The following is a 22,715-nucleotide window of genomic DNA, read 5'->3' as shown; positions in this document are numbered from 1 at the left end:
AAGCTCATAATTCAGCGAATTAGGACATCCCAGAAACACACAGTGCAAATCATATAGAGGAAGAGAGAGACAGAACGGGCAATCCCGGGACATGAGAATCAGGAATGGTGGAAAGTAGCATCTAGTTAGATTGTTCTAGCTGGGATTGGTGATAGCACGGATAATAGCTTCAGGGATTCTGGTCATTGCATTATGCTGCAAGGAAGTCAATAAGGGACATTGAAAATATAAGAAAAGGGAAGGACGCTGAGAGCAAACCAGGATTAGTAAAGACAACAAAAGATATAAAACACTTTGTCAACAGATAATGTAACCCACAAAAAAACCTGTGGGACAGGTTGACACGTGGACCCTGGTTAATTCAGCTTCTGAAAGGGGTTTATGTTTCATTCATTCGATAGAGGGAAAAATGTGGTTCGTATTATTAGGGAGAGAGAGAGAGACAGATTTCACTGAGCAACAGCTGGTGTTTTGCGACCAACCAGGCTTCGATATTCATAATAGAATGGATTAGAAATATTGTTTGGATAAGAAAAGTCCAGAACTCGTGGTTTATGATCACCGTAGCCAGGCCGCAATGCTTCTAAATGTGTTGCTGATGTAAACTTGTGTCTCTGGATTATGCAGTAGCCAGAGACTACCATATTAGGCAAAGCCGGCTCCAGTTTAATAAGAAAACAGTCTATAAATGTAAGCTTTTTCCTTTGCTCGTTAGCGTGGAGATACCCGTGCCTGGTTACACGTGCTCCATCTGTGACTATACTCCACTTGTAAATTGATTATAAACAGAAGACTGAATTCGTTACTACTCAAGTGAAGAAACAGAAGTTTGTTTTAAATCAACACTTGGTTCTTTTTTTAAGTTTGGAACTTCAAAACTTCCTTCGGAATTAAAAATCCGTTAAAAGAGCAAAAATCATTCGTAAAGCTATCATCATTAACCTTGAATAAAACATAGCTTAGTTAATTTCAATAACTCCAATTTAATTCGGACCAATATTTTATTAACTAAACACAATACAGAACAGATAAAATAAAACAAAATAGCACATGCTTACAGAACACAGTAAATTACATCATTGTTACCTTCAGGTGCTTTTAAGGAAAGATAAACTTGCTGTAGAGGGAGTGCAATGAAGGTTCATCAGACTGATTCCGGGGATGGGGGGATTATCCTATGAGAGATTGAGTAGACTAGGCCTATATTCTCCAGTGTTTAGAAGAATGAGAGGTGAGAGGCGACACCCACATCCCATGAACAAATTTTTAAAAAGATGTGAGATGTTTAAATTTGATCAAGGACACCAGCCAAATTAATAGAGACACTCCCTGTCCTTCAGGACCTGTGTCCAGGGGAGAAGCTGATGGGTTTATCTGATCATCTTTGGGATAAATGTTGTGCTCATCGAGCTGAGCAGCTCATGCCAGCATCAAACACTCTCCAGTCAGGCACAGCATGAGTTAGATACAGAGTGAAACTATCGGTCACTCTCCGACACAGATACAGATAAATTGATCCTGTACCTCTCCCCATTAATCCTGGGCTCCATACGGCTCGAATCCTGCTCCTGTTTCCCTTCCTGTAACAGCACTGAGCTCAACCCAGCCCATAATGAGCAGGGCTCAGGGAGGTTGGTTGCTCGGCACTGCAGTGATGTCATAAAGCAGGGCAATTCAGCCCAGCTGGTCCTCTCCATGTCCCTTTAAAGGTGGAGAGCTGGGACATCCTGTCTCAACACACATCCTCCTGTTCATACTGAGTCCCCGGGGAAGGCCCAAGGCCCAGGGCCCAGAGTGTGGAACACAACCAAGGGGGAAAGAGGAGGAGAGAAGGGGAGTTAAATCAAGGAGTGGGGACTGAGGGCCACCAAGCTTCAGTTTTAGAGCCTGTAGACTTCAGGAGGGATCAGTGAGTTCTGTAGTTTCAGGATCCAGGGAGAGAACAAGGAACAGATGGGGAGACTGGTGTAGATTCCAGCACAGTGAGGATGTAGGGGGAGGGAGATTGTGTTGGGCCGTGTATTAGGGATGTAGGAGGGACAAGAGAGGAAAGGTCAGAGGAGCAATTACTGCAGCAGTGTCCATCAATAGTGAGAGAGAGAAGGTTGGGGTCAGAGTGGGCCTTGGACAGGCAGGTAAACTGTTTGTTTGCTGTGACCAGCTTTCCTTCTGTCACAAATAGCCTCCTGTCACAAATAGCCTCCTGTAGCCCAGTGACACAAACAGCCCATTAAACACCACCAATGTCCTTTGGTCTGGTGAGGTCTCCCTTTGTGAAACATCGGCTGTTGTTAAAGCTTCTCATTCTAACTCGCTCACAGTAAGACAGTATCCATTGTCCCTTTTATTCCATGGGCTTCATCTTTGCTGGTATTGGTAACACGCCCGGGATCACTAAACACAAAACCCAGTCTGTGAATCACTTTAAGCTACTGGACTTAGTGTGTGCCCCACAGCACCTCTCTCACCTTCAATGTGTGAATAGAGCATCACGCCTGCAAAGCTGGTTTAAGTTTATATCCACGTAGCAAATCTATTTAAGAAAAGCATGTAGACCAATGAGACACTGTTCAGGTGCCAGTGTGCTGCTGGTTTGTCCGGCATTTTGCCAGTGATGGAAAATAACTGAACATTTCTCCCAGTGTAACCTTTGCTGTAATGAAATGTGTCTTTTAATAAGCCTCATGCCCTTGCTCATGTCTGCTGCAATTGTGTAGAAAGAGGATGTGAAATGATGGTGTTTGTATGGAGATGTGAGACAAGGAAACGGTATCTGTGTGTGGCAGTGACACAGCCTTGTGGTCACAGGCAGAACCATGCACCGATATCCTTGTGGTTATGGTTTGAGCAGGGTCAGTTCATGAATGCTCAAGCTAAGAGGTGCCAGGGATCGGGAGCAGCGGCAGTAAATAAAATCTAAATGTAAATTCCGATGTAGTTTATCTTCATTTATTCCTCTTTTCATAGACTTTTGCTGAGTGTGGCCCAAGCCAAGTGCCAGGATATTGGACCAGGCCCACCATAGAAAATGAGTTTGACACCTTGAGGTAGACAATGTCAACCAGATTCCCCCATCTACCAACCGAACAACTTCTTTACAAACTGAAGATAGTTTGTAAGACGTGACCATGTTTACCAGAATCCGTGTTCAGTATCTGTAATGGCCCCTTCCCTTTCCCCATGATGGAAAACAGCATCTCTCAGGATCCCTTCAAGCACCTTCCCAGTGATCGAGGTCACGTTGATGGGCCTTCAGTTCCCGAGTTCTGACTTGTGGCCAATTTGGAAAATGGGAACTACATGTGCTACCTTCCAATCTCAGGGAACAACCCATGACTCTACTGAGCTGTTGGAGATATGGGCAAGGGGCTGTCAGAGCACCCATCCCATCTCTTTAAACACCCTTGGGTGGATATCATCTGCACCTTACACGTCAAGGTTAACCCACGCAGTGACTTTGCTGTCAGTGAAGAGAGATGAGAAAGACCAAAGTGCCGTTTGCCCCTCTCAGTGTGACCTTGAAGGACTGTGTCCAGGCTGAAGTTTTCTCCCCATATGATCCTCCCCCCCAGTGTGTCCTCTCTGAGCTCCAGCCAGGTGATGATAAACACACAGGTGGGAAAGACAAAAATCTACAGCAATGTGTTGAAAGCAACACGAATTTATTTGTCTATAACCCAAATATTAAACTCCAGTCCAGTTACTGGAGTTATTGACATCAGCAGAAACAAACCCCAACTGTCAGAATGAACATGGTTCAGTCAGGATGTGATTAACAGCAGCATTAACAGCAGATCCCACCCTTGCAGTCACCTGTGAACTTTCTGGTGCCTCAACACATGGGCTAACGTACTGAATCCCTTCCCACACTCAGAGCAGGTGAACAGCCTCTCCCCAGTGTGAACTCGCTGGTGTCTCAGCAGGTGGGATGATGTAGTGAATCCCTTCCCACACTCAGAGCAGGTGAACAGCCTCTCCCCAGTGTGAACTCAGTGGTGTTTCAGCAGGGTAGATGAATGAGTGAATCCCTCCTCACACTCGGAGCAGATGAACAGCCTCTCCCCAGTGTGAACTCGCTGATGTGTTAGCAGGTTAAATGACTGAGTGAATCCCTTCCCACACTCAGAGCAGATGAACAGCCTCTCCCCAGTGTGAACTCGCTGGTGTTTCAGCAGGGTAGATGAATGAGTGAATCCCTCCTCACACTCGGAGCAGGTGAACGGCCTCTCCCTCGTGTGAACTTGCTGGTGCCTCAACAGTTGGGATGAACAACTGAATCCCTCCCCACACTCTGAGCAGCTGAATGGCCTCTCGCCGGTGTGAACTCGCCAATGTATTTCCAGCTGGGATGGGTAGTTGAAACATTTCCCACAGTCCTCACATTTACACAGTTTCTCCCCAGTGTGACTGCACTTGTGTCTCTCCAGGTTGGATGATCGGCTGAAGCCTTGTCCACACACAGAGCACGTGTACTGTTTCTCCCCGCTGTGAACAGTGCTTTTTGCTTCCATGGTCAAAGGCCGATGATATTCCGTTCCCGATGAATCGAGTGACTGTCACATCTTAATGTGATGTTTGGTTTGAGCCTCTGGTCGACAAATCCTCCCTTTTTAATACCCTGTAAAGTGAGTTTCAAACAGGAAAAAGGGTGGGTGAGAGAGAACCCACAAAAACACAAAGGCAGGTTGTGAAATTGAGCTGAATGAACCTGGCTATCTGTGCGCCCATCAGCAGAAAATAAGTGACCATGAAAGCTGTTGGATTGTCGTAATAACCCAACTGGTCACTAATGTCTATAGGATTCACAAAATTCTGGGACCCCCTACTCAATGGACATGTGTCTGGAATTTAAATTGGAACTGTGTTAGACTTTTGGAGGAGAAATGTGGACAGAAATATCTCACTATTAGGTGCCTTTGGACTAAACTAGGGCCTTTTAGATTGAGTTTGGACATTTTAAATTGTATGCTGGGTCTGCATAGGGCTGCTAACCCACCTGGGAGGCAGGCCCCAGGGAGACATTAGCAGTCTAACAAAAGCCCACTTACCAGGGACCCAGATACATACATATTTTAATAGTTCTTAAAACGGCTATACAGAAAAACCCTGGATTCAGCAAAACACACAATGGACAGTATGAAGACCTGATTACATTCTAACGGCACCATTTGAAAACCACATCAACACCTTTGGGAATCTTGTATCAGGCTAATACTCAATCAGCCCACCAAAATATCTCACAAAGGGATCACATTAGAGTTGATCAGCCTGCCAACATCGCACAAAAGCAGTCATCAGAAATCAATTGTGCACTCAGGTATAACTGGGGGCCTTGGTGGTGACTTTTGGGCTGTGGTACCTTTTGGGCATAGAAAGTAGGTGCAGGAGTAGGCCATTCAGTCCTTCGAGCCTGCACCACCATGCAACAGGATCATGGCTGATCATTCACCTCAGTACCCCTTTCCTGCTTTCGCTCCATATCCCTTGATCCCTTTCGCCGTAAGGGCCATATCTAACTTCCCCTTGAATATATCAAATGAACTGGCATCAACAACTCTCTGCGGTAGGGAATTCCACAGGCTAACAACTCTGAGTGAAGAAGTTTCTCCTCATCTCAGTCCTAAATGGCCTACCCCTTATCCTTGGACTATGTTCCCTAGTTCTGGACTTCCCCAACATCGGGAACATTCTTCCTGCATCTAACCTGTCCAGTCCCGTCAGAATTTTCTATATATCTATGAGAACCCCTCTCATCCTTCTAAACTCTAGTGAATACAGGCCCAGTGAATCTAGTTTCTCCTCATATGTCAGTCCTGCCATCCTGGGAATCAATCTGGTGAACCTTCGCTACACTCCCTCAATAGCAAGAACGTCCTTCCTCAGATTAGGAGAACAAAACTGAACACAATATTCCAGGTGAGGCCGCACTACGGCCCTGTACAACTGCAGTAAGACCTCCCTGTCCCTATACTCAAATCCCCTCGCTATGAAGGCCAACAAAGCATTTGCCTTTTTCACCACCTGCTGAACCTGCATGCTAACTTTCAATGACTGATGTACCATGACACCCAGGTCTCGCTGCACCTCCCCTTTTCCTAATCTGCCACCATTCAGATAATATTCTGCCTTCGTGTTTTTGCCACGAAAGTGAATAACCTCACCTTATACTGCATCTGCCACGTGTTTGGCCATTCACCTAACCTGTCCAAGTCACCCTGCAGCCTTTTAGCGTCCTCCTCACAGCTCACACTGCCACCCAGCTTAGTATCATCTGCAAACTAGGAGATATTGCACTCAATTCCTTCATCCAAATCATTAATATATATTGTAAATAGCTGTGGTCCTAGCACTGAGCCCTGCAGTACCCTACTAGTCACTGCCTGCCATTCTGAAAAGGACCCATTTATCCCGAATCTCTGCTTCCTGTCTGCCAACCAGTTCTCTATCCACGTCAGTACATTACCCCCAATACCATGTGCTTTAATTTTGCTAACCAATCTCTTGTGTGGGACCTTGTCAAAAGCCTTTTGAAAGTCCAAATACACCACATCTACTAGTTCTCCCTTGTCCACTCTTCAAGTTACATCCTCAAAAAACTCTAGAAGATTTGTCAAGCAGGATTTCCCTTTCATAAATCCACGCTGACTTGGGCCGATCACGTCACTGCTTTCCAAATGTGCTGCTATTTCATCTTTCATAATTGATTCCAAGATTTTCCCCACTGCTGATGTCAGGCTAACCAGTCTATAATTACCCATTTTCTCTCTCCACCTTTTTTAAAAAAGTGGTGTTACATTAGCTACCCTCCAGTCAATAGGAACCGATCCAGAGTCGATCGACTGTTGTAAAATGGTCACCAATGCATCCAGTATTTCTAGGGCTACTTCCTTAAGTACTCTGGGATGCAGACTATCAAGCCCTGGGGAAGTATTGGCCTTCAATCCCATCAATTTCCCTGACACAATTTCCCACCTAATAAGGATTTCCTTCAGTTCCTCCTTCTTACTCGACCCTCGGTCCCCTAGTATTTCCGGAAGGTTATTTGTGTCTTCCTTTGTGAAGACAGAACCAAAGTATTTGTTTAACTGGTCCACTATTTCTTTGTTACACAGTATAAATTCACCTGAATCTGACTGCAAGGGACCTACGTTTGTTTTCACTAATCTTTCACATATATATATAGAAGCTTTTGCAGTCAGTTCTTGTGTTGCCAGCAAGCTTCCTCTCATACTCTATTTTCCCCCTCCTAATTAAACCATTTGTCCTCCTCTGCTTTGTTACAAAATTATCCCAGTCTTCAGGTTTGCTGCTTTTTCTGGCCAATTTATAAGCCCCTTCCTTGGATTTAACACTATCCTTAATTTAACTTGTTAGCCACGGTTGAGCCATCTTCCCTGTTTTATTTTTACTCCAGACAGGGATGTACAATTGTTGAAGTTCATCCATGTGATCTTTAAATGTTTGCCATTGCCTATCCACCGTCATCCCTTTAAGTATCATTCATCAGTCTATTCTAGCCAATTCATGTCTCATACCATCAAAGTTACCTTTCCTTAAGTTCAGGACCCTAGTCTCTGAATTAACTGTGTCACTTTCCATCTCAATAAAGAATTCTACCATATTATGGTCACTTTTCCCCAAGGAGCCTCGCACAACAAGATTGATAATTAGTCCTTTCTCATTACACATCACCCAGTCTCGGATGGCCAGCCCTCTAGTTAGGTCCTTGATACATTGGTCGAGAAAACCATCCCTAATACATTCCAGGAAATACTCCTTCCCCACATTGCTACCAGTTTGGTTAGCCCAATCAATATGTAGATTAAAGTTGCCCATGATAACTGCTGAAGAGAAAAAGCAGTGTGCAACTGGTCTAAACTGTGGAGAAATCCTTTGGTGAGCATAGTCCCTGCAATTTCTGAGCCGAGCTCAGTTAGTGTAGTGGTGGGAGGTGTTTTTTTTCCACTGCATAGCCTCTGTACCCGTTGCGTATATGTTTCCCCCCTTTTTCTGTACATTTTGTTATATGCTATTCAGGTAATTAGTGTGGTGTGCTATTTCCTAAATAAAATATTTGTTCTTGCACCAAACAGTTGTCTGTCTACATCTATCACATCTGCTAAATAATTCCAAGCACGAGAACCAGGGAGTGGGACGATTCGGACCATCAAGGTCAGAAAAGGCTGACACACCCACCACCCCCGACATGTCCTTCAGGGACAGGAACTCACCACCCGGTCTGGGCCGACACAAGACTCTGGTCTCTGTGGGAGGACGGAGGGGTGGGCGGGGTGAAGGGGAGGGAATGTATACATCAGCAACTCGACCAGAACTTTTACAGAACCTCCCAAACCCACAACCTCTCCCACCCAGATGGACCAGGACAGCAGGTGCTTGGGAAATCGATCACCTCCAAGTTCCCCTCCAAGTCTCACACCATCCTGACTTGGGCATATATCACCGTTCCTACATCATCACTGGGTGAAAATCCTGGAACTCCTCACCTAACAGCATTTTGGGAGGGCCTTCACCACACGGACTGCAGCAGTTCGAGAAGGCCCACCATCACCTTGTCAAGGGGCAAATGGAAATTGAAAATATATTCTCGCCCGACTGGTGACATCCACATCCCAAGAATGGATTAAAACAAATCTGTATATTGAAAGCCCCTACAGAAATACTTGTTCCGAAAACAATACTCTTCTACATTGTGCGGGCAGTGTCTGTTTCACTACCTAATCTCCCCTAGAATCCACCGCTGTTGACAGTCTCTCATCGGAAATTGTTGGGCCCGACTGGGCCCAGAGGTACTGGGGGTTAAACCCAGCAGCTTCTCCCCATCTCCACTCCAGCTCAAACTGATGCAACAAACAGACCCACACAGGAGGCCAGGGAGCGACTTCCGCATCCAGCACCCACCCTGATACAGAGCGGCTCTGGATTGGTCGCTCTGTGTTTCCAGTATCGATGCACTGAAGATCAGAATATGAGGGAGGTGAATAGAGGCTGATGATGAGAGAGTTAGAACCATAGAATCAGAGAATGGTTACAGCACGGAACAAGACCATTCGGCCCGTCGAGCCCGTGTCAGCTCTCTGCAAGAGCACCTCAGCTCGTCCCACTCCCCCGCCCTTACCCCACAGCCGTGCAAATGTTTTTCTTTCAGATACTTATCCAACTCCCTTTTGAAAGCCGCAATTGAGTCTGCCTCCACCACCCTTTCAGGCCGTGCAATCCGGATATTAACCACTCGCCACGCAAAAAGGTTTTTTCTTGTGTCGCCTTTGGTTCTTTTGCCAATCACCTTAAATCTGTGTCCTCTGGTTCTCGACCCTTCTGCCAATGGGAACAGTATCTCTCGACCACTCATGATTTTGAACACCTCTATCAAATTTCCTCTCAACCTTCCCTGCTCTAAGGAGAACACAAGAAATAAGAGCGGGAGTAGACCATTTGGCCCCTCGAGCCTGCTCCATCATTCAATAAAATCATGGCTGATCTGATCCTGGACTCAACTCCACTTACCCCTCGCTCCCATAAACCTTTACTCCCATATCGCTCAAAAAATCTGTCTATCTCCGCCTTAAATATATTCAATGATCCAGCCTCCACAGCTTTTTGGGGCAGAGAATTCCACAGAATTCGAACCCTCAGAGAAGAAATTCCTCCTCATCTCAGTTTTAAATGGGCAACCCCTTATTCTGAAACTATGCCCCCAGTTCTAGATTATCCTATGAATGGAAACACCCTCTCTGCATCCACCTTGTCAAGCCCTCCAGTATCTTTTATGTTTCAATAAGATCACCTCTCATTATTCTGAACTCCAATGAGTATAGGCCCAAACTACTCAACCTTTCTTCATAAGTCAACCCCCTCATCTCAGGAATCTCCCAAATGAACCTTCTCTGAACTGCCTCCAATGAAAGTATATCCTTTCTTAAATACAGAGACCAAAACTGTTCACAGTACTCCAGGTGTGGCCTCACCAATACCCTACAGTCGTAGCAGGACTTCTCTGCTTTTATACTCTATCCCCCTTGCAACCCCAGCTGCTCCAGTCTGTCCAGGTAACTGAAGTCCCTCATCCCTGGAATCATTCTCGTAAATCTTTTCTGCACTCTCACCAAGGCCTTCACATTATTGCTAAAGTGTGTTGCCCACAATTGGGCATAATACTCCAGTTGAGGCCGAACTAGTGTTTTGTACAGGTTCATCATAATATCCATGCGTTTGTACTCTATACTTCTATTTATAAACAGGGATACTGTCAAGTGTAGTATAAACAGGGACAGGGTCTAGTGTATATAAACAGAGGCAGGGTTGAATGTAATATAAACCGAGACTGGGTCATGTGTAATTATAAACAGTGACATGGTCTAGGGTAATATTTAGAATGACTCCTGGCGCCATGAACTAGTGAGTACAGAAATAGGAGGATAGAGCAGATGGATGCCTGGCTGGAGAGATGGTGCAGGAGTGAGGGCTTTAGATTCCTGATGCATTGGGACCGCTTCTGGAGGGAGGTGGGACCTGTACAAGCCGGACGGGTTGCACCTCAACAGAGCCGGGACCAATATCCTCGTCCGGGGCGGGGGGGGGGGGGTTGTCAGTGCTGTTGGACAGAGGAAAAAAGCAGGAAAAACAGGTAAAAATAACAAATTTAAAGCTCTTTGTCTAAATGCACATAACATTTGTAACAAAATAGATGAGTTGACGGCACAAATAGATACAAATAGATACGATCTGATAGCCATTACAGAGACGTGGTTGCAAGGTGACCAGGACTGGGAACTAAATATTCAGGGGTATTTGACAATTCGGAAGGACAGACAGAAAGGAAAAGGAGGTGGGGTAGCTCTGTTAATAATGAATTATATCAGTGCGTTAGTGAGAAACGATATTTGCTCAGAGGATCAAGATATTGAATCAGTTTGGGTGGAGGTGGGGAATAATAAAGGGAAAGTCACTGGTGGGCAGAGTCTATAGGCCCCTAACAATAGCTACACTGTTGGACGGAGTATAAATCAAGAAATAATGGAGGCTTGTAATAAAGGAACGGCAATATTTATGGGTGATTTTAAACTTCATATTGATTGGACAAAGCAAATTGGCCAGGGTAGCCTTGAGGAGGAGTCCATAGAGTGTATCTGGAATAGTTTCCTTGAACAGTATGTTGTGGAACCAACCAGGGAGCAGGCTATCTTAGATCTAGTAGTGTGTAATGAGGCAGGATTAATAAATGATCTCGTACTAAAATGGTTGGTGAGAAAGTTGGTTCTCAAACCAGGGTCCCAAGCTGAAATAAAGGAGACTACAATGGTATGAGGGCAGAGTTGGCAAAAGCGGACTGGAAAATAGATTAAAGAATGGGACGGTTGATGAGCAGTGGCAGACATGATTGAGAGGGAAGATAGATTATGAAAGAAAACTAGCACAAAATATAAAAACAGATAGTAAGAGTCCTTCATGGTAGAAGACACTAAAAACATCCCAGCAGTGAATAAGCGAGAGATCGGGAGGAACGCAATACAATCACGATCACTAATGACGTAGTGCTAGGTAAAATAATAGGACTAAAGGCAGACAAGTCCCCTGGACCTGATGGCTTGCATCCTAGGGTCTTAAGAGAAGTGGCTGCAGAGATAGTGAATCCATTGGTTGCAATCTACCAAAATTCCCTGGATTCTAGGGCGGTCCCAACAGATAGGAAAGCCGCCAATGTAACGTGCCTATTTGAAAAAGGAGGCAGACAAAAAGCAGGACAATTGAGACCAGTTAGTCTAACATCTGTCATTGGGAAAATGCTGGAGTCGATTATTAAGGAAGCAGTAGCAGGACATTTGGAAAAGCATGATTCAATCAAGCAGATTCAACATGGTTTTATGAAAGGGAAATCATGTTTGACAAATTCGCTGGAGTACTTTGAGGATGTAACAAGCAGGATGGATTAGGGGGAAGCAGTGGGTATGGTGTATTTGGATTTCCAGAAGGCATTCGATAATGTGCCACATAAGAGGTTACTGCACAAGATAAAAGCTCACAGTGTTGGAGGTTATGTATTAACGTGGATAGAGGATTGGCAAACCAACATAAAACAGAGGGTCGGGATAAATGGTAATTTTCCAGTTGGCAAACATGACTAGTGGGGTGCTACAGGGATCGGTGCTGGGTCTTCAACTAATTACAATCCATATTAATGACTTGGATGAAGGGACCGAGTTTGCTGTTGTTACAAAAATTGTGCGGAGGACACAAAAAATCTGCAAAGGGATATAGACATGTTAAGTGAGAAGGCAAACATTCGGCAGATGGAGTATAATGTGGGAAAATGTGAAGTTATCCACTTTGGCAGAAATAACAGAAAAGCAAATTAAAATTTAAATGGAGAAAAATTGCAAAGAGCTGCATTACAGAGAGACTTGGGGGCCTTGTGCATGAAACACAAAAAGTTAGTATGCAGGTACGGCAAGTAATCAGGAAGGCAAATGGAATGTTGGCCTGCATTGCAAGGGGGATAGAGTATAAAAGCAGAGAAGTCCTGCTGCAACTGTAAAGAGTATTGGTGAGGCCACACCTGGAGTACTGTGTACAGTTTTGGTCTCCGTATTGAAGGAAGGATATACTTGCATTGAAGGCTGTTCAGAGAAGGTTCACGAGGTTGATTCCGGAGATGGGGGGTTGACTTCTGAGGATAGGTTGAGCCTATACACATTGGAGTTTCGAAGAAATGAGAGGTTATCTTATTGAAACTTAATGATAATGAGGGGGCTCACCAAGATGGATGCAGAGAGGATATTTCCACTCATAGGGGAAACTAAAACTATGGGGACATAGTCTCAGAATAAGGAGCCGCCCATTTAAAAGTGAGATGAGGAGGAATTTCCTCTCTGAGGGTGGCAAATCCCTGGAATTCTCTGCCCCAAAGAGCTGTGCAAGCTGAGTCATTGAATAATTAAAGGTGGAGATAGACACATTTTTGAATGATAAGAGAGTAAAGGGTTATGGAGAGCGGGCAGGGAAGTGGAGCCGAGTCCATGATCAGATCAGCCATGATCTTATTGAATAGGGAGCAGGCTCGAGGGGCCAAATGGCCTATTCCTGCTACTATTTCTTATGTTCTTATGTTATAGACTGTTTTCCCTCCACTCCCAATTTTCACCACCAATTCTGGCTGCGTTCAGTTGGACACTCACTGGCTCCCCTCCATCTCCTTCCCTGAAGGTGCTGGCTCTGGCTGGGTTCAGTTCTACACTCACTGGTTCTTCTCACTTCCCTCAAGATGCTGACTGTGGCTGGGAACAGTTCCACACTCACTGGTTCCCCTCTCCTCCCCTGAAGATGCTGGTTCTGTCTGGGTTCAGTTCCACACTCACTGGTTCCCCTAGCTCACCTCCGCTGATGGTGCTGACCCTGGCTGGGTTCAGTTCCGCACTCACTGGTTCCCCTCCCTCTCATTACCAGAGGGTGCTGACTGGCTGGGTTCAGTTCTACACTCACTGGTTCCCCTCCCGTGAAGGTACTGACTCTGGCTGGGTTCAGTTCTACACTCACTGGTTCCCCTCCCGTGAAGGTGCTGACTCTGGCTGGGTTCAGTTCTACACTCATTGGTTCCCCTCCCCTGAAGGTGCTGACTCTGGCTGGGTTCAGTTCTACACTCACTGGTTCCCCTCCCCTGAAGGTACTGACTCTGGCTGGGTTCAGTTCTACACTCACTGGTTCCCCTCCCCTGAAGGTACTGACTCTGGCTGGGTTCAGTTCTACACTCACTGGTTCCCCTCCCCTGAAGGTACTGACTCTGGTTGGGTTCAGTTTCAGAAACTGACATAATTCACTTTGTTCCGACACCAAGATAGCAGCGCATGCGCTATGATACTCACTGAACCAAGATGGCGGAGCGATGAACCTGCCTTACTATACGAAGATGGCCGCCGTTAGTCTGGGCCTGTGACCGGGAGAAAGCCCCGAAGCTGCAACCGCCGATATTCCGGTTATTATTCCGGGCTTGCGGCGGGCACCGGATGTTTATGAAGCCTCCCCGGCTCCCCGCTGGTCCATTATTCCGCTCCGTCCCGCTGAAAAGGAGACTTCTGAGGAGCCTGTCGAAACCGTGTCTCCTCCGCCATTACACGCTCCGCGCATGCTCCAAACACATCCAAGATCGGCGCCTGCGCACTAAGCTCCTCTAGTCTGGATGCGGCTCATTCTTCCGCGCGGGGCATGCTGGGTACATAAGACCATGAGAAATTGGAGCAGGAGTGGGCCACCCGGACCCCCGAGCCTGCTCCCCATTCAATAAGATCATGGCTGGTCTGATCATCGACTGAGCTCCACTTCTCTGCCCGCTCCCCAGAACCCTATACTCCATTATCGCTCAAAAATATGGCTATCTTCGCCTTAAATATATTCAATGACCCAGCCTCCACTGCTCTCTGGGGCAGAGAATTCCACAGATTTACACCCTCTGAGCGAAGACATTTCTCCTTATCTCAGTTTTGAATGGGCTGAGGAGAAAGGCTGCATTTGTAAATAGAACAGGATTTACTGTGATTGCATTGGGCACTGAAACATGTTCACTCCGGCAGCTCTACTTTGTTTCTGATGATCTTAATAACCCCTATACCTGAGCTGGAGATTAATATTGTGTATAAATGTTGAATAAATTATCTTTGTTTCAAACACAGTGTGTCGAATATTTGATTCCTCCATGATCAGAGGAGACTAATTGATGTTCTGTTACTGACTGTTCCATTTTAGTGCTTTTTCTTAATCTAACTTATGTCATTTCTCACCTAGTTCGCCTTCGATCAAACCCCAAACTTGTTCCATTTGAGTACGAGTTGTAGTTGTAGTAGACTTAACTGCAGTGTGTCAGTTTAAACTCAACTGAAATCCTTTGAACCACCCTTTTATTGAACCATCTTGCATAAGGTTCGAAATCCGTTACTTTCTTTAACCCGTTTTTGTAACCGATTGAATTTTACAAACTCATCCACACATTTTGCACGTGATAGCCTGTCAAATATACTGATATTTGTAATTGTCATTGCCACAAACTCCGTTCCCTAGCCACAGACTCCGTCCCTCTCCCCAACTTCTCTCTGAGCCTGAACCAGACTGTTTGCAACCTTGGTGTCATACTTAACCCTGAAATAGGTTTTTTAACCAGATATCCACGGCATAATTAGGACTGCCTATTTCCATCTCTGTAACATCATCCGTCTCCGCTCTTGCCTCAGCTCATCCACTGCTGAAGCCCTCATCCATGCTTTTGTTACTTCTGGACTTGACTATTCCAACGCACTCCTCCCACATTCGACTCTAGATAAACTAGAGTTAATCAAAAATTCGGCTGCCCATGCCCTAACTCGCACCAAGTCCAGCTCACCCATCACCCCTGTCCTCACTGACCTACATTGGCTTCTAGTTAAGCAATGCCTTGATTTTAAAATTCTAATATTTTTAAACCACTCCATGGCGTCATCCCTCCCTAGCTCTGTAAATTCCTCCAGCCCCACAACCACCATCCTGTTCCCCACCCATGAGATATCTGTCTTCCTGAGCATCCCTGATTATAAATGGTGATGGTGCCTTCTGTTGCCCAGGTCCCAAGTTCTGGAAAACCCAGCCTAAACCTTTCTGTCGAACCCATGCTGTACCTGCTCTGGCAGTTTTTGATGGGATAGTGTATAGCAAGCTTTTCTCTCTTATCTAATCCACGCTGTATCTTCCCTCGTAGTGTTTGATGGGACAGTGTAGAGTGAGCTTTACTCTGTATCTAACCTGTGTTGTTCCTGCCCTGAGTCTGTTTGATGGGACAGTGTAGAGTGAGCTTTACTCAGTATCTAACTCGTGCTGTACCTGCGATGGGAGTGTTTGATGGATCAGTATATGGAGAGCTTTGCTCTCTGACTAACCCGTGCTGTGTCTGTTGTGCGAATGTTTGATCGGACACCATAGAGGGAGATTAACGCTGTATCTAACCTATGCTGTACCTACCCTGGGAGTGTTTGGGGTAGGCTAGAGTGAGATTTAACCTTTAATAACCCACGCTGTTCCGACCTGGGAATGTCTGGTGAGACAGTGTAGAGGGAGCTTTACTCTGCATTTAACCTGTGTTGTCATCATCATCATCATAGGCAGTCCCTCGGAATCGAGGAAAAATAGAAGGAAGACTTGCTTCCACTCCTGAAGTGAGTTATTTGGTGGCTGACCAGTCCAATATGAGAGCCACAGACTCTGTCACAGGTGGGAAGATAGTCATTGAGAGAAGGGGTGGGTGGGATTGCTTTGCCATATGCTCCTTCCACTGCCTGCGCTTGATTTCTGCATGCTCTCGGCATTTAGACTCGAAGTGCTCAGCGCCCTCCCGGATTCACTGTCTCCACTTAGGGCAGTCTTTGGTCAGGGACTCCCAGGTGTCAGTGGGGATGTCGCACTTTATCAGGGAGGCTTTGAGGATGTCCTTGTAATGTTTCCGCTGCCCACCTTTGGCTCATTTGCTGTGACGGCGCTCCACATAGGGCACTTGCTTTGGGAGTCTCATGTCTGGCATACGAACTATGTGGCCTGCCCAGCGGAGCTGATCAAGTGTGGTCAGTGCTTCAATGCTGGGGACATTAGCCTGGACAAGGACGCTGATGTTGCTGTGCCAGTCCTCCCAGGTGATTTGTCGGACCTAGCGGAGACATCATTGGTGATATATCTCCAGTGACTTGAGGTGTCTACTGTACATAGTCCATTCCTCTGAGCCATACAGGAGGGCGGGTATTACTACAGCCCTGTAGACCATGAGCTTGGTGGTACCTGCCCTGGGAATGGTTGATGGGACAGTGTAAGGGGAGCTTTACTCTGTATCTAACCCGTGCTGTACCTGCCCTGGGAATGTCCAGCAGAACAGTATGGAGGGAGATTTTCTCTGTATCGAACTGATGCTGTATCTGCCCTGGAATGGCTGGACAAGTCAGAGGGAGATGTAGTCTGTGTCTAACCTGTGCTGTACTTGCCCTGGGAACGTTTGATGGAAAAGTATAGAGGGAGCTTTACTCTCTATTTAAGCCATGTTGTACTTGCCCTGGGAATATTTGATGGGACAGTGTCGAGGGAGCTTTACTCTGTATCTGACCCATGCTGTATCTTCCCTGCAAGTGTCTGGTGGGAGAGGGTATTGAGATCCTTACTGTGTACCTACTCATGTCCGTTATACTCCGCAGAGGATGAAAACCACACTGTGACTCCGGGAGGAGCTCCTCAGCCACAGGGAGAAGATGGTTGAGGAGGATTCTAGCGATGGCTTTCCCAGGGCGATTCATCTGTAATTGCCGCAGTCGGACTTGTCCCCTAGTTAAAGATGGTCACGATTACTGCATCTCTGAGATCTCCAGGCATGCCTTCCTTCTTCCAGATGAGAGAGATGAGGTCATGCATTTGTGCCAATAGTGCCTCTCCGCCATACTTTAGTGCCTCAGTGGGGATTTAATCCACTCCCATTCCTTGTTGGTTTTGAGCTGGCAGATGTCCTTTTCCACCTCATACAGGGCTGGGGTTTTGCTGAGATGGTAGTGGGTAGCATGCTGTGCGTTGGAGTCGAGGACACTCGAGTCAAAGGCAGTGTGTCGGTTAAGGAGATCTTCGAAGTGTTCCTTCCAGCGGGTCCTGGCTGCCTCGGTGTCCTTGATGAGTGTTTCCCCATTCTTGGCCAACAGTGGGGTGGTGCCTTGGGTGGTTGGGCTGTAGGTGGCGTTCACTGCTGTGAAGGATCCTCACATATCATGGCTGTCAGCCAGCTGCTGAACCTCCTGTGATTTCTCCACGAACCATCCATGCTTTAGGTCACAGGTTTTTTCTTGGACCTCGGCCTGAAGCCACCTGTAATGCTGCTTTGCTGGTCCTGAGTTGTGTTGTTGTTTTAGGTTCAGAAATGCCCTGCGCTTGCGATTTATTAGCTCTTGGATCTCCTGGTCATTCTCATCAACGATTCCTGGTGTTTCCTCGATCAGGCCAACATCCTCAGCATCAAAGCACTGACCACACTCGACCAGCTGCATTGGGTGGGCCACATTGTTCACAACTATTTTAAGTCGAACAATGATCAAGTGCCCCCTGATTAAAGGGGGGGGGGGGTCACACTCCAGAAACTTTCATTAAAGTGCCCCCTTGTTTTTTTTTTGAGGGCACCAAAAACACAACTTAATAATTCAACATAAAGGGAACCTTTGTCAAATCAAATCAAATTAATTAAAATAAAAATTATTTTCTCTCTTGAAATGATGCACTCCAGTCTCTGCAGTGTCCATCTCTTGTGGACACGGCGTGCTCCAACTCCAGAGATACCCTGGCTCGCCACATTGTTCACATGGCTGACACAAGACTCCCAAAGCAAGCGTTCTGCTCAGAACTCTTACATGGCAAGCGAGCCCAAGGTGATCAGAGGAAACATTTCAAGGACACCTTCAAAGCCTCCTTGATAAAAATGCAGCATCACCACTGATACCTAGGAGCCCTTGGCTAAATTCTGCCCTAAGTGGAGGAAGTGCATCCGGGAGGGTGCTGAGCACCTCAAGTCTCATCACTGAGAGCATGCAGAAACCAAGCGTAGGAGCATGCAGCAATCCAGTCCCACTCACCCTTTCCTTCAATGACCGGCTGTCTCACCTGTGGCAGAGACTGTAATTCCCGTATTGGAATGTTTAGTCACCTAAGAACTCACCTTTAGAGTGTAAGCAAGTCTTCCTTGATTTCGAGGGACTGCCTATGATGATGATAATGTGTACCTAACCTGTGTTGTGCTTGTCCTGTGAATTTTTGGATTGGCTGTTTTGAAAGACGTTTACCCTGCATTTAAATTATGCTGTACTTGCCCTGGGAGTGTTTGAAGGGACAGTGTAGAGGGAGCTTCACTCTATCTCTAACCCCTGCTCTACCTGCTACCGGTACGCTTGCGGCCTGCTGTAAGAGGTTGGCACTGGAGGGACTGGAGTGCATCGTCACCTCGAGCAACCAAATTTTAATTTGATTTAAGTTTACCATCCAAAGTTTAATTAGTTTATTTTGTTGGTTATAGTGCCCTCCTCCCTTTAATCAGCGGCATTTGATTTACAGATTAACAACAAAAGAGTTGCGCTGTACCTGCCCTGGGATTGTTTCTTGGGACAGTGCAGAGGGAGCTTTATTCTGTATCTAACCCGTGCTGCACATGCCCTGGGAATACCTGGTGGGATAGTGTGCAGGGACCCTTACTGTGTATTTAACATGTGCTGTACCTGACCTGGGAGTGTTTGATGAAAGTCAGCGTGCAGCAAGCTTTAAATTGTAACTAACCCGTGCTGTACCTGCCCTGGGATTGTTTTGGACAGTACAGAGGGAGCTTCACTCTGTATATAACCCGTGCAGTCTCTGGCGCACTCCTGCTCCTGTTTGTCATGGTCTTATCTACCCAGCATGCCCTACGGGGGAAAATGTGCTGCATCCAGACTGCAGGAGCTCGGTGCGCAGGCGCGGGCCGTGGCTGTGTTTGGAGCATGCGCGGTGCAAGTAATGGCGAAAAAGTCATGTTTTGGACAGGCTCCTCAGGATTCTCTTTTTCAGCGGGACGGAGCGGGGTAAGGGACCAGCTGGGAGCTGGGAAGGCTTCATAAACAACCCGTGCCCGCCACAAGCCTGGAATAATAACCGGAATATCGGTGGTTGGAGCTTCGGGGCTTTATCCCGTCACAGGCCCAGGCTAACGGCGGCCATATTTGAGCAGGAAGGCAGATTCAGTGAGTATCAGCGCGCATGCGCGGCCATCTTGGTGCAGGTACAAATTGAGTGATGTCAGTGTCTGGAACTGAACCCAGCCAGAGTCAGTCCCTTCAGGGGAGGGGAACCAGTGAGTGTAGAACTGAACCCAGCCAGAGTCAGTCCCTTCAGGGGAGGGGAACCAGTGAGTGTAGAACTGAACCCAGCCAGAGTCAGTACCTTCAGGGGGGGGAGAACCAGTGAGTGTAGAACTGAACCCAGCCAGAGTCAGCACCTTCAGGGGAGGGGAACCAGTGAGTGTAGAACTGAACCCAGCCAGAGTCAGTACCTTCAGGGGAGGGGAACCAGTGAGTGTAGAACTGAACCCAGCCAGAGTCAGCACCTTCAGGGGAGGGGAACCAGTGAGTGTCGAACTGAACCCAGCCAGAGTCAGTACCTTCAGGGGAGGGGAACCAGTGAGTGTAGAACTGAACCCAGCCAGAGTCAGTACCTTCAGGGGAGGGGAACCAGTGAGTGTAGAACTGAACCCAGCCAGAGTCAGTACCTTCAGGGGAGGGGAAGCAGTGAGTGTGGAACTGAACCCAGCCAGAGTCAGTACCTTCAGGGTAGGGGAACCAGTGAGTGTAGAACTGAACCCAGCCAGAGTTAGCACCTTCAGGGTGCCCCGCCTCCCGCCACTGATTGGTGCGGAGCAGCGCGCTGGGTGAGCTGGTGCCCCGCGCCGCCTCGCCATTGGCTGTGGGCTGAGTGTTGCGGGCTGAGTGTTGCGGTTGGGGGGTTTGTTGGTGGGCTCCGCTCGCAGCCGTTGAGCTCGGGGCCCAGGTGAGGTGAGGCGGAGTTGTGCGCAGGCGCGGGGCCAGCCTATTGTGGGAGATTAGCTGGAGACGGACGATGATTTGCCTCCCCCGCGGAGGATGGATGAGCAGCCCGGGCAGTGCGCCCAGCCTCCCTGAGGACTCACAGACTCACGCTGGCGGTCAGATTTGTCGGCGGGTGGCAGCTGCGGGGCAACTTCGGGCAGGGACGGGCCTTGGTTATTGTCGGGGTTTGCCGGGAGTTTGGCCGCCATCTTTGGGCAGCAGGGGTCCGCCCGCCACGGGGAGCAGGGAGCAACAGGGGTGGTGCTTCCTCAATGTCACAATACTTTCCATTGTCCCGCTGCAGGGCAGGGAGCATGCGCGGCGGCCATCTTACTGCAGGGAGCAGGTGCAGGATGGGGACCAGTGACATGAATACATGAGAACATCAGAAATAGGAGATGAGTCGGCCCTTTGGCCCCTCGAGCCTGCCGCCATTCAATAAGATGATGGCTGCAGCATCTGGGGTGGTTCTCCTTGGAGCAGTGAAACTCTTTTAGAGTCTACCTGTAAAACATAAAAACATTAAACGGTGCCACCCGACCTGGGTGACACTCCAGGCATTTTCAAGGCCCTTTTTTTCCCCCCCCTTTTTTTTTTGTGTTTCCTTGGAGCAGTGAAACTCTTTTGAGTTAACCTGCAAAAACATAAAACATTAAAACCATGCCACCCGACCTGGGTGACACAGCAGACATTTTCAAGGCCCCTTTTTTTTTTTTTTTTTTTTTTTTTTTTTTTTTTTTTTTTTGTCCTTGGAGCAGTGACGGTGCAGGGCAGGTTTAACAGGTGCTCACAATCAGGAAGGCTTTAGATTGAGTCAGGGAACAGAGTGGTTCTGCTCACACAATCAGAGAATGGTTACAGCACGGAAGGCCATTCGGCCCGTCGAACCCTTGCCTACTCCCCTCCCTTTCCCCCGGCCCTGCAAATGTTGTTTTTCAGATACTTATCCAACTTTTTTTTTTGAACGCTGTGATTGGGTCTGTCTCCACCACCCTTTCAGGCCGTGCATTCCGGATCCTAACCACTCGCTGCATAAAATAGATTTTTTTGATGTCACCTTTGGTTCTTTTGCCATTCACCTTAAATCCATCTCCTCTGGTTCTCGACCCCTCCACCAATGGGAACGGTATCTCTCTATCTACTCTGTCCGGACCCCTCACGATTTTGAACACTTCTATCAATTCTCCTCTCAACCTTCTCTGCTCCAAGGAGAACAACCCCAGCTTCTCCAGTCAATCCACGGAACTGAAGTACCTCATCTCGTGAATCATTCTTGTTAATCTTTTCTGCACCCTCTCTCAGGCCTTCACATCCTAATGTGTGGTGCCCAGAATTGGACACAATGCTCCAGTTGAGACCGAACCAATTTTTAGAAAGGTTAATCATAATCTCCTTGCTTTTGTACTCTATGATGCCCAGGATCCTGTCCGTTTTTTTAACTGCTTTCTCAACCTGTCCTGCCACCTTCAGCGATTTGTCCACATATACCCGCAGGTCTCACTGTTCATGCACCCCCTTTAGGATTGTACCCTTTAATTTACATTGCCTCTCCTTGTTTATTTAATCATGCTTTTCTAATTTTATTTCTTAACTCAGATTCACGGCCTCATTTTATTTCTTCCTCCAAGCCCCTCAACTTAATCTGTCAGTGTAATGTTGGCGACTGGTGATTGATTGCTCTGGGAACCAACAGGAAGAGAGGTCAGAGGCCGGAGGGCCCAGGGAGCAGTGTGTTCTTCAACCAATCGCGGTGCTTGAGGGGTGGATCCTGAGTCGGCCGATCAGGTGAGTCTGTGTGAATTCCTGTTAAACAATTCACCTTTTAAAAGTTAAATCGAGATTTCTTTTGTCAACAAAACAGTTTAACATCTGTCAGTATTTTATTTCTATTTATGAGTTACTATTATGAGTTTCAGACACTTCAGTGCCAAGTGGACCAGGTGTTTCAAGGTCATTCATTTCCCTCTTTCCATATCGCTGTTAGTTAAAGGGACAGAGATTGATTTCCCTGCATTATGCATCTTTAGCAGTTAAAGTAACATCCTTCCTGTTGGTAGTGAGTTACATTCTGTGCTGGGCGAGATGGCTGGTGGCATCAGCCTTTAAAATACTCATCCT

General features: G+C 47.0%; 1 protein-coding gene across 1 annotated transcript; it reads right to left on the bottom strand.

Annotated features, from left to right (window-relative positions):
* Positions 1-3,972: 3,972 nt before the first annotated feature.
* LOC139235337 (zinc finger protein 664-like) lies at positions 3,973-13,914 on the bottom strand. Its single transcript, XM_070866476.1, has 2 exons — positions 13,878-13,914; positions 3,973-4,618 (listed from the first exon to the last, which is right to left on the bottom strand). Exon 2 carries the CDS (start codon positions 4,509-4,511, stop codon positions 3,990-3,992), a length of 522 nt encoding a protein of 173 aa, XP_070722577.1. The 5' UTR covers positions 4,512-4,618; positions 13,878-13,914; the 3' UTR covers positions 3,973-3,989.
* Positions 13,915-22,715: the final 8,801 nt, after the last annotated feature.

Source organism: Pristiophorus japonicus, chromosome 23, assembly GCF_044704955.1.
Source record: "Pristiophorus japonicus isolate sPriJap1 chromosome 23, sPriJap1.hap1, whole genome shotgun sequence".
NCBI classification, from domain to species: domain Eukaryota; kingdom Metazoa; phylum Chordata; class Chondrichthyes; family Pristiophoridae; genus Pristiophorus; species Pristiophorus japonicus.
Note: the sequence above shows the minus strand (reverse complement) of the source record. Positions and strands in the feature narration are given on the sequence as shown.

Coding starts and splice junctions, on each gene's coding strand:
- LOC139235337 (XM_070866476.1), bottom strand. CDS start 4,511: ATGGAAGCAAAAAGCACTGTTCACAGCGGGGAGAAACAGTACACGTGC.